Raw genomic sequence first — 12,544 nt, forward strand, 5'->3', positions numbered from 1 at the left:
GGAAAAGTGTTACCTTCCCAGGTGTGCCTCGGGCCAGTCACAGTCTGTATATTCAGTAGCTTTTCTTTTTTCCCTGTTCTCAGTGTGTTTCATAAGAATCGATGTCTTTTCCTTATAAAACCTGCCTCATCTATGATTTTAAACTAACAAGCACTACTTCAATAGGTATTACATTAGGTCATTATCATTCTTTGTGTTATGTTTTTGAAATGGAAATCCATGCTAAATGTCAGTTGTAGTTTCAATTGTTTTTGTCCTTTTCTTTTCAAAGGAAAATCAGCCTATAGTAGTGAAACGGAAAAGAGGAAGGCCTCGTAAATATCCCCTTGAAGCTGTATCTGGTGGTAAGTATTCCATAATACCTACAGGAGCAGATAATGAAAATAGTCAACTCTCAAGTTCTGAATTCATATTTCTTCCCTCAGGTGGGGAGTCAAAAGCTGATATGAGCACTGGGAATGTAAGTGCCTTTATTTTTTGGGTGCATTTAAACATGGTAATTCAAAAGCTGTTTTTTTTTTCTTATTCAATATTTCAGAAGTATCCTTGGAAAAAAAATAAGTTCAGTCTAAGCTTATAAAAAATATAAATAAACCTAGAAGCGCCCTCTAATATAACTGAGCTCTGTGTCCCTAGACAAATAAGTTATGAAGTCTAATCATAGCAAATAGTTTGGCTGCAGTGAATGTAGGGAAACGTATTTAATATAAATGATACAAGGTCTAGTAATATGCTCCTACACAGGATGGAGCTGTGATTGCATGCACTTGTGCCTCCTAATTTGAGTAGGGTTGTTTTTGTCTGAGGTTCAAGAGTGGCTTCATTCAAACAAATTGAAAATTTTGTTTCTCTGCTGGTGTATCCTAACAGTAGCTCATAATATCTGTGAAACAGAATATTGTGTGATGTAATTGTATTGTCTATGTTGTGGTCCATGCCATTCATCTGGAAGACAAAGTCATCCTGATAGCAAATTAATAACTTCTGAAATATACCTCTGCCTTTTAAATATCACTGATATTTAAATTTCCCAATCCACATGAAGCACACTTACTGCCAAGGATTTATTCTGCTGAAGGTATTCTTGCAATCCAGTTGGATTACAGTGCATGCAGTGTAGTGCTGAATCGCACATTTGTGGAACGTAAGTAGAGAAGAGCCTTCTACCAGAATAAATCCAACTCAGGAATTTCTGTATCTTAAAATTATTGCATATCAAAGAGATGGTTTGTAAAGATTTGTGCTGGGGGTCAGATACCCTGGGTGCTTGTTTGGGAAGGAGCCAGCTTTGTGAGGAGCCTTGGCAGTTTGCATAGCCCATATTTGTTTGATCCCAACTCTCCGGTTGTTCTGCCCATGCAGCATTTCAGGCAGCCCTTTCAGAGTACTGTTTCTTTGTACTAGTCCATTTTTAGTACTAATTCAATGAAATATAATGTGAAGTGCTAACTTTGTTTCAAATAAGAATGAAAACTAATTTTAAACCCTGTTCTGAAATAGGTTTGCCTTGGCACTCAGAACGGAAACTGCATCTTCTTTTTGTAGTTTGACCATTTCAAAGGACTTGTACCTCTAGTGATGACTTTGACAGATTTGTCACTCAGTTACAGGTTGGCTCCAGAAGGAGCTGAATCAGCCCTCCATCTAAAATTATAAGGGAGCTTAGACATACTTTAAGTGATGAAAGCAAATGTTGTTTGATGTTGGTTTTATATATATATTGTTAAATATATTATATGGTTGTCATAGGAGATCGTACATGTCTCTTTCTGTGTATTTTGAGTAAATACACAATTTTGTTGATGAAAATTATGCAGGTTTGAGTGTGTGAATGACTGCTGAATTTTTATTGGTAAAATGAGAATACTTTTCAGAAATATATTTGACCAAAACTGCTTTTCACTTAGTGTTATAGTAAAATTTCAAAATTTTATCACAAATAGAAATACAGGCTACTGTTAATTCAAGAACAGAGATATAAATTTTCTGTATACTGATTAGAATATACTGCATTTATTAATGCAATGACAAATTTTTGAGTTACTGTTTTTAAAAATAATAATAATAATAATAAATCTTTGTTTTAATTGCAGCAGCAGTCTCCTACCTCTGTGAGTAGAGGGAAAATTCCTCAAACAGGTAAGCAAGTTTGACTTGTTAAAGCCAATAGTCAAAAAAGTGTTGGCAGAAATATGAGAAGGTTTTGAAGAAAAGCCACTGGGTCCTTCCTGAATGTCATCTCTCCCAATTAGGATTATAATTTTGTGAAAGTATGTGAGTAAAGAGTGGAGGTGTGAAGGCTTGTACCCAATTCCTGCTAAGGTTTGCATTTCAAGAAAGTAGCAGCTTGATAAGAATGTATTTCAATAGTCCTGGTGTATCTTTAAGTGTTGAATAATATATTGGAAGAATGTAGCTGTGCATTTGAGTGTGTGCATAGGCACATGACAAAACTTCACAGAAGCAGGTGGGTGCCCCATCAAACTGGTTCTTGGCTGTTAGTGTCTGTTCTCCTTTTGTTTCCTTTTATATAGTAAACATTAAAATAACAGGTATTTAAAAAAATACATGTAGATAAAATTGATCTAATTTTGTTCAGTTAATTTTATTATCCATGGATGTGAGACTAAAGAGGTTAGTAGCAGCTTGAGAGGGTATCTCTTCTCCCTTTCATGGCAACTGTAAGATCCTTAAAAGATGATCATGTAACTTTACTTAGAAATGTTCTTCTGGTGCTTTACACTAAAATTAAGTAGAAAGATCACATATTTTTGTTTTTTTTTCTCTTCAAACCTTTGTTATTTGTAAGAGGTCAATCTTCTTGTTGAATTTTGAATAATAATTTTTCCACTAATATGCTGATGTCTGAATCTGTGGTGGTTGTTTAGGGATGTGTCTTTAATTATAGATATTCATAACATTTTAAAATCCTTTCAGGAAAGAGGTGAACCTGGAAGGAGGGTTAGAAAGTTGTTTAGGAACAGATAAAAACACTCAACATGGAACAACATCTGAAGAAAGAAAAAAAAAGTCTTGAAACCTTCAGGAGTTTCCAAAAGCTTATGCTTCTACAGAGATGCTATTCTGGCTGCACTGCACATATGGACTGTTTCCTGTTTTTGTTGCACTTTTTAAATGTCAACTTTAATCCATACACTTTAGAGTTATGGTCTCTGGAGGGCTAACTGGTTGCATAGTGCTTGGTTTCTGTCAGCTGCAGACAGAACAGACAAGTATGTGAGAAAGGTGTAAAAGTACCTTCTGGATTGCTTTTTATTAAAGAGTACAGACACTTGACTGTTTACTTAAAGGTTAATTTGGTATGTTATGTAACACTTGGTTTTATAGGTAAAAGGCTGTTACATCACAGCAATGCTATGATGAGTGTGAGTGAATGAATCTCATGAAATACTTTTTTAGCATTGTGTGAGGGAAGAGCTTGAAACCCCTGGCAGGAGGGGAAAAAAAAAAAAAAAAAAGGAAAGAAAAGTGCAGTTCACTTAATTTTGAGATAATTCTGCACAAGGATTTGTGATAGGGACAGATTGGTATTTAGAGTGGCAGGCAGAGAGAGCTTCCTCACATTCAGTACGTGTAGCTAAAGACACCTGATGCCTCGCAGCATCCTCCCATAACATTTCCTCTGCTGTAAATACTCAGCAATGCAAAAGGGCCGTTCTGCCAAATTCTTCCTGAATGAATAGAAATGACTGATGCTGAATCTGGAACTAAAATCATATTACACCAATTAGTGGCTACTGCTGTAAAATTAGTAAGATTTTAAAAGCTGTAATTTATTATAATTATTTTCATATTCATATGTTGAGGCAAAAGTGCTACGCTCCCACTTGTAAAAGTATTGTACACTTTAAGAAGGCATGTGCTATGCTTGCATACATTATTTTTAAGATATAAAACATTTTGCTGTAAATTTGCCAAAAGAAACCAGGATTTTAAGTCCCTGTCTTTTGATCATGACAGAATCGATTAACTCTTTTATATATAAAATCCAGTGTAAAAATCATTTATACAATGGACAGCCCTACATTTTATTGCATTTCTTCATTGGTTGAGTTACACATTGTGTTTTATTTCATTTATCTCTGTGTAAATATTTTCCCCTTAATTTCAATGACCAAAAAGATTACTGTCTATGAATTTCAGAATATTTCTGCCTTCGAGGTCTGTTTTGATCCGTTGCATTGACAACATAGAAGGATGTGCTCTAGCAGAAAAGCAGTGGTAGTCTAGAGATTCTGTTGCAGGTTTCAGATAGCAAAGGAGCAATTTTATGGCAGGAAAAGAGCAGTAAAAATGTCTGCTTTTGTTTAGCTTGCGTCTGTCCTTTTGTTGCTAGGGATTTTTATCTTAACTGTACTGCAGATCGTGCTGGTTGTCAGACATCAAAAGTTTTTGAAAGTAATCTTCTACTCATCATACTGAGGGTAGAAGTTTTAAGTGCCCATCATAGAGAGAGACCTAGTGAGACAACATGAATGAAAAGGTTCATAAAATGTATTTTAAAATACGCAGGTCACTCTGCCAGAAGTACTGAATTGAGTCTCTAGGCCACTTCAACAGAACAAGTCAGATGGCATAATTTGCATGCCAAGTTTTAGACAGGGTTTTAATTTTCGTTTTTGAGCTATTACCATCTTTCTGCCTCACAATGGAAACAGTTAAGCACTGGAGCAGGATCCCCAGAGGGACTGTGGAATCTCTGCTTTTGGAGAGGCTCAAAATTTGATTGAACAACTTGAACAGTATGATCAGATTTTGAATTTAGCCTGCTTTGAAAAGGATGTTGGACTCTAGGCACCTTCCAAATTAAGTATTTCTGTAGTTAGTTTACTGTTATCAAAAGAGTTAAGTAACCAACCTTTGCTTTTCCATTGAAATAAAACAACATACACTTATTACATTGTTGCATAATAGCATTAGTCACATTACTACCTAAAAATAATTAAATCATTATCTTGTACAAAAAAATCCAAACCACTTGGATACAGAGTTTAAATGTTTTCTGAGTATCTGTGATGTTCGTGAGAAGTTGACAGTTTGAAAGAACTCATTTTTAAAGTGATTAGCAAAAGAAATTGAGAGTTGTATTCTTTTTCTTTCTTTAGGTAAAGAGCCATCTAATACAAAAGAAACAAATGTAAGTGAGAGCATTTTAAGTTTGTGAGTAGTATTTAATGAAAAATGTCTGTCCTCTATTTAAATTTAATGGATCTTGCCTTACTTGCTTCCTTTTTATTCCTCCAGGAAGAGGAAGCTGGGAAAGCAGAGATGGTTGTGCGCAAAAGGGGAAGAAAGCCTAAGCGTTCTGTGGCTCAGTCGGAGGAAACTGGTAAAAACATGAAATTACACTGCTCCTCTTAAGATGATTTTACTGTGTCTTTCTGTATGCTAATAGCAACAAGATAAGCTCTATTCAATTTTCCTTTCTTGAGGAAAAAATCATTGAGTTACAGATAGTGTAAATATTATGTAAATATGTGTAAATTGCTGTAATCTCATGTCAGAATTGCTACATCCCAGATGCTTCTATAAACCCTCATGAATTTTCTATGAATTCTGGCTATGAGCTGCATAAGTAAACTTTTGCGAATGTATTAGCCAGATTAAGTCAAACAAGTGTGAATTTAAAATGCTCAAGCACAAAGGAAATGGAAAATTACTTACTTAAAATGGGATTTGTGAATAGAATACTTTTTCTAAATGAAGTGTCCATATCCTTTTGGAGGACTTTTGGAAAATTATAGCACATGTCTAAAATTTTACATGGACAGAAATGCAGGAGCCAGAAAGAAAACGTCGGAAACTAACATCTGGTGAAGAGGAAATAAAAGAGCAGGAGGAAGGCGAGGAAGAAGATGGGGAGGAGGACGACGAAACATGTTCTGGAGCCACAACTAGATCAGTGACAAGATTGGAGACTCAAAGGTAACTGTTCAGAGACACTGCTGACCGTTTTTTTTTTTTTCTGCATTGTTCTCAAGTCTTTGGGGTTTTTTTTGTTTGTTTTGGAGAGAGAGGTATTTAAAGGAAGGGAAAGGTAGGTAATGCTTAAAAAAAATAATCATTCAAAGGAGTCAATTATGAAAAATCATATCTGTGTGCTACAGCTGCAAGGTTGTGGTTTAGTGTAAAACTGAACTCTTGCAAGCAACATACCTTCCTTGGCTGCATCAAGGAAGCAGTGTAAGAGGTGTTAGCTTGGGCAGAACTATGGGTCAGAGAAGTACTGGGTAGCAAAGGCCGCTTGGTAGCACCCAGCTTGACTCTTCTGGCTTGGGCTTGCCAGAAGGGGTAACTAAAAGATTTATGTTTCTAGTATACCTGCCTTCTTAGCCTTGTTTCTTAGTGCTCTGGAAAAGCTTATCCTCTCCAAGTATTAACTTTATGTCATAGTCTGAGCAGTGATTTATGGAACAGGCACTATGGCTTCAGTGATTATGGAGTCAACCTTTTCAGCAGTTGTACCTGCTGTACTGTATCAGTTCTGTACTGGTCTTGCACTGCTCTGCAGTGGGTGAGAAAAAGACAGTGTCAGAGAAACATTTCAAAATTTACAAATGTAGTGTGTGTGACAACTAGAAACACCCTCTTCCAGGTGAAGGGAAGAGCTGTACATTGGCAGATATGTCTTATAGACAGTATAAGCATAACCTGTTTCTTTGGTAAATCTTGGGGGTTTTCCCCTCTATAACTTCCAATAGTAATGGATTTAAGGTGGTGTGTATTCCTGAAACGTTTAGGTTGTAGGAGTGTGGCTCTGCTGAGCAGGAATACAGGTTTCCTGTTGTACAGGTGATCAGTTGATTGGCAACAGCCCTTGAAAGGATCTTGGCAGTATTAGATAACATAGTCAAGAAGGTTAAATATTCTAGGTTACATCTTGCCTTGCATGATTGCTAGTAAACATGCATTAAATAAATCAGAACGTCAGGACCTTTTGGGCATGGCAGGAAGACTTTACTTAACTCTACAGGTTGAAGCAGCAAGTCAGGGGAACTGATCGATTCTGGTTGCTCCGGTGGTTACCCTCTTGCAAACCTGTTCTTCCTAGGCTGTTCTGTCAGCTTTTGTTTTCAAAGGAATTGTTGATTGGAATATGCCATGGCTTGGTAACAGCTTACAGTTGAGTGTTATGGTGGGGTAGGATTTTTTGATGGTGTTGTCTATTGTTATTAATGAGAGCTTTCCAAATAACTTTGATTCTGATTACACCCCTCTAGGAATGAAGAGGCATAAAGGGAGGTTTCGTAAAAAGGGGCAAATGCTCTTGTTTGTTTTGGTTGTGAAGAATAGAAAGCCTCATTAGGAACTGGAGTTTAGATCTTCAGTATTACAGAAGATAACCTCATTCTGATTGTTCCTCCTGGCTTATTTTATGACAGTATTGACTATGTTTTACCTTAAGTCAAGGTGCCTGGGAGATGTTGAAACTGTTAGGGTCTCAGAAGACACACTTGAATATGTTAGAAGGTAAGAATTGATCCTGTTGTCAGCCTTCATCCTAGTGATACCTCAAAATTTGCACCTGAGAGATTTCAGTTCTGGTGGGTAAAAGGTTGAGTTGATCTGAAGATCTCTGAGTTGATTCTGTGTCAGTCTATTTTGTATTTCAGTTTGGGTCAAGGCAGAGATGTAATTTCCAATGTTCATTTCTTTTCCAAATGTTATGCGATTAAAATACATGAATCTGCAGTACTGAAGAAATTCATCCATATTTTAGTCATCTGCAAACTCAGAGCAGAAAATAAAACAAAACAAAAAACCTTAATGCAAAGCAATAGTTTGGTGTGGAGGATAGTCCGGCTTTTTGGAGGCCGTTCTTGCTATTCCTTAGCACAGGTCTGTTGTCTTGTAGGCACTGAAAAGTATCAGAGGCCATTGGCCTGACTCTGCAGAAACAAACAAACAGGAGAAGGTAGTGGCTTTGTGAAGTGTTAATCTGTGTTGCTGTCTCCCAGGGTAGAAATGAAGTCCAGGCCTTGTTCCGTGTTCACTGAGTAAGTTTCTGTAAATACAGTCTTCGTTCTGATGAAGACTTGGGATGCTCACCATGTTTCCTTCCTTCCTGAGGCCGTGTTACTGTATTTTAGCCTTTTGGAACTTAACTAAAGCTCTAATGACAAGGCAGTACATGGTTGATTTTATTGTTTTAGAGCTGACTCAGCAAGTAGTTATGCAGTCTATGATTTATATTAATCCGTAAAGGTTTATGTTCATATATATATATAGGTTTTAAATATGAGTTTCACATTGGTTTTACAGACTTATTTGTGACTTTCTATAGAGAGGTTATCTTTACTGGCAGTATCTACCCACAGAACAAGCTTCATGCTTAGAAATAATTCCGCATGTGCACTAACACTTCTTTCCACAATTATGCTGTACAAGGAGACCTTTTTTTAATTACAGTTTACTTACAGTTTTGTTTCTTGGATTTCCAGTGTTATTTTGCTAGTTCTGACTGGGAAAAGCATCTCTATATTAAAATGCTGCAAACGTGCATTTTAAGTAGTGTTCTTGGATGATTCCACGTGGAAGGAGCTGCCTCTTCAGCATTGCTGAGTTTTTGCTACTTCTGTAATTAGGTTTGTTTGGGAGCTGTGAAGTCAGTTGCCAGTAACCAGTTTTCCATGTTTCTGAACTGACGATGACTGAAGCTCCTATTGAGCTCTTCCTTTACAATAAAACAAACAAATTCTCTGCTCTTCAGTAGTCTGTTCTCCGTTGCCACTTTGGTGGCTCTGCTGGTACTCTAAGCTTGTATTTTTAGCATGGGCATTTCTGTGTCAGAATTATTGCAGATTTGAACTAGGAGTTTTATTTAAGTATTGAAATATTGTTAGTAAAATAGCCTTTCAGTTCTATGTTTGGTATGAAAATACATTACTCTGCTTTGGATTTAGTCTTGAACACAAGATTCCTCATCATGCAGGTGCTATATTTTTTTTTCACCTCTTCTTCTGGCAACTTTGATTTACTTGTTGCAAATACTGTATAGTCCTAATTTTCTGTGCTTGAAATGTGTGCAGAAAGCGACGTGGTAGAAGTGTTTCACGATGCACATTTGTCATTCTTTCGTGTTACAGAAAGCAGCCCAGCAAGCCAACCACACGTGCAGCCTCGAAAGGCAGCAGTCCAAATTCAGCTTCTCCTAGAAAACAACAGAAGTTAGCAGGAAAGAAAAGATCTCCAAGTGATACAAAAATGAATAAATCTCCTCCCTTGACACAGTAAGTATGAAAATTAAAACCGCTTCTCTTGTTTGTTTTGGATGCCACTACATTGATCCTTTGTTCTTTATTGTACTATAAAGATAACTGCTTCAGAATCTGAACGCAGTACTGTTTTGCTCTGTTCCATTCTTTTGTGATATATAAAAGCTCTTGGAGGATTTTCTCCTGTTCCTCTCTCCCCTTCTTTAATATTTGAAAGATTGGGGGGTTCTTTGTTTGCTTTTCTGAAAATGCTATCATGCAGTACTTCAACCTGAACTGTGATTCTCTCTTTAGTGGTGGGGAAAGCAACTGTAGTTCAGGTTAAAGCAACATATGATAGATATCTTAGTTCTGATACTTCAAAGATATTTTCAAGATCATATGGTAAGAGAATCTTTGTGAGTCCTCTTATCAAATTTTGAAAGTATTTCCCTTTCTTTTCTTCTTTGGCACACTTAATTTTTGAGACTGAGATCACTGTATAAGTAAGTAATAAATGTGATGCATAGTTGCTGTCCATTGCGTTGCTTACTTGTAAGAGACTATATGACAAAAATTTACTCTTAGCTGTCCTTCATTCTGAAATATAGCAGTGTTTGCAAGTTTAACTGCTGGCAGAGTAACAGACATGAACTGATCAGCTGTTACTGTTCACCTGAGGAAAATTATTTATGTAGTTATGAAAATGGCCAGGAGTTTAAGCCACACTTGGTTGCAGCTGAACTGTGATGGGCTTTTATGTGGGTGCCTAACTGGTAACAAAGGTACTTGGTATCTGCCCTCTTTTCCCTCTTGTGCGTGTGAGACGTAAGCCATTATTTCTGTTCCTGTGTGCTCGGGGTAATTCCGTATATTCTGTCCTAATCCACATGTCATCTCAAAAGAGTAAGAAGGAGGAAGGGCTCTAGTCCCAACTCCTGTATTTGGAGCAGTCTCCAGCATACGAATTTAGTAGGCACTAGAATTTGACAGTAGTTTGCGTGGTCTCCCTAGGGTCTGTGCAGCTGCATGTTGTCTTAAGAGTTGGTTATGAAATAATGTGTCCCAAGTGCTTCCTCGGAGATGGACAGCGTTGTTCCATCTTCTGAACGGACTGCCTGTTGCCCTTTTTATATTTTCCAGGCCCTACATTATTAAAATGATTGATAATTATGTTTTTTAGGTTAAAGATGCAGTCTACCAAGCGTAAGGGGGAAGGCAGCCCGACACTGGTACGCAGAAAAGGCCAGCCAAAAACGGAGGAGGTGCCAATTAAGAAAGCAAAACGATAATTTCTACAAGCAAGTATGATCCATGGAAAAGCTGAAAGAAAAACATCTGTGCTTCTATTTTTTTTTAAGCAAAAGGATTTGCACGTGCTTGTTTCAAAGCTCTAAGTTAACAGATGCAGTACCTTTAAGTTACATTTTAAACAGCTTTATAAACTATTGTTTATACAGAATATTATGTACATTTATTTCAGATGAAAAATAAGTTTACTTTGTATCTGAATGAAAAACAAAGTAGTTATATATTTTGTCACTGACTTGGAAGTTGGGGTTGCCTAATGTGACTCGCTAATGCAGATGCTTCCAACCCATGAGGTACCCCTGGGCCTACTAATACACTTTGTATATATACTTGTAAAAATAGGTTGTATTTTACTCTGTGTATGAATCTAATCAATGACGGACATTTTATTTATTTTATGGAAAGCATTGGTCTGTAAACTTTAGTATATACCTTAGGTTTTTTTAATTATATATTTTACATTCTATGCAGACGTCAGTAGGAAACTTCCCCTCTGCTCCTCCAGGGCCATCTAAAACCTGAAGTTCTCTAAAATATGCTCAGACAGTTGGTAAAATATTTCCTTGCATGCATTAAAGTAGGTTAGCTTAGTGGAAAGGATTTGGCTCCTTTTTGTTCACATTTGTGACAAAGTATAAAATATAAAATGTAATTCTACTGATTCTGATTATATTTTCATTTGTAAATTTACTACCGGCCTCAAGAAATAAATAGTATTAGGTTAGATTTACTTCTAGTTAGATGACACAACCTCAGAATGAAACAAACTGTTTTATTTTGCAACTAAGCACCTGTTCTTTCAGTATTCACCTTTTTCAACAGAGGGACCCGTTGAAGTCAAATGTCACTTCTCCTAACTGTAGAGCTTCGGTATTTTATGTTACATTTTATACACAGGTATTTAAAGAAAAAAAAAAGAAAGAAAAAAAAAAAAGAACCTGGTATTATTGCCAGATTTTTTTTAATGTATATTAACTCTGGTAAGAACAAATGTTCAAGTGAAGTTGTATATAAAGTTAAACTTTTCTTATGATCAAATGTGTCTCTTGTAATGATGTGATAAGTTGCCAAACAATCTGAGATTATTTTAAGCGTTTTGTTCATATTCTGGTTTATAATTAAAGAGGATTCTGGGGGTTCGGAGTTTTCCTTTTTTTTTTTTTTTTTTTTTTCTTTTCCTTTTTTTTCCTTTTTTTGAACTTCTTGTAAGGCAGATGTTTCTGTCAGATATTCTGCTTGGTTTCTTACTGAGATTTTTATATAAAAACTATAAAATGTTTGTCAAAAACCTGAGTTGCCATATTTTATTATGTTGTATTTGTTCTTATAATGTACTTAGTTGTAAACCACTGCGTAGATGCAGCCCCATGATTGATATTTCTTTAAAGTCTTTACAGGTTTTACAGGTGTTTATACTTCAAGGGTATAAGAAGAGGGGAGAGGGTCAATCCGTTTACCTGGCCTAGTTTCTCTGCAGTTACACAGGGTATAGCTTGTTTCCTAAGCAAACAATTTATACTATAAATTTTTAAAAAAAGAAAACCACTTGTTTCGATATATAACTCCTTTAATTTTCCAGCTAAACTCTCCTAGCATATTGCTAATATATGCCTGTATGTTACTAATCTATACCTGTTTTTCTTATGAAGTTATAGAATCCTTCTTTTTCCCCTGTTCCACTTGTAGTAGGGATAAAATAGTTTAAAAGTCTCGTCTCAGTCTTTGCCCCCTAAGGCCAAGCAGGCTGAACTCTGTGGGTTTGGTGATGGGAGGTTGTGTGTTGGGTTTTTTGTTTGTTTTCTTTTATCAGTACGTTATTCTGACTCTTGGTAATACTTAGAACCCTTCTCTGTATCCGTACCCCTTGAGGGTTTGTTGTTTTGTTTTTGTCTTGGCTCTGTTGTGTGAGTGGGTGTTTTGTGTGTGTGTTACACCGGAACTGAGTAGTTGCCTTGCTCAGGAGGTTGCAAAGGGTTTGCAGCGGAGCTGCCAGCAGTGCTGGACGGGAGCAGGACTGT

At 36.5% G+C, this 12,544-nt stretch overlaps 1 protein-coding gene across 1 annotated transcript in view; it reads left to right on the forward strand.

Moving 5' to 3' along the window:
- The window catches only part of BOD1L1 (biorientation of chromosomes in cell division 1 like 1), a 37,634-nt gene extending 25,820 nt beyond the window's left edge, over positions 1-11,814 (forward strand). The window contains exons 18-25 of the mRNA XM_088540066.1: positions 272-344; positions 426-460; positions 2,094-2,139; positions 5,127-5,158; positions 5,266-5,350; positions 5,793-5,946; positions 9,108-9,251; positions 10,399-11,814. Of these exons, the coding sequence (XP_088396192.1) occupies positions 272-344; positions 426-460; positions 2,094-2,139; positions 5,127-5,158; positions 5,266-5,350; positions 5,793-5,946; positions 9,108-9,251; positions 10,399-10,507 (678 nt within the window). The 3' untranslated portion in view covers positions 10,508-11,814. The remainder of the gene's footprint in view (positions 1-271; positions 345-425; positions 461-2,093; positions 2,140-5,126; positions 5,159-5,265; positions 5,351-5,792; positions 5,947-9,107; positions 9,252-10,398) is intronic.
- Positions 11,815-12,544: the final 730 nt, after the last annotated feature.

The sequence above is a fragment of the Tinamus guttatus genome, unplaced genomic scaffold (genome assembly GCF_059628265.1).
Source record: "Tinamus guttatus ecotype Peru unplaced genomic scaffold, ASM5962826v1 Tinamus_guttatus_pri_ptg000052l, whole genome shotgun sequence".
NCBI lineage: Eukaryota > Metazoa > Chordata > Aves > Tinamiformes > Tinamidae > Tinamus > Tinamus guttatus.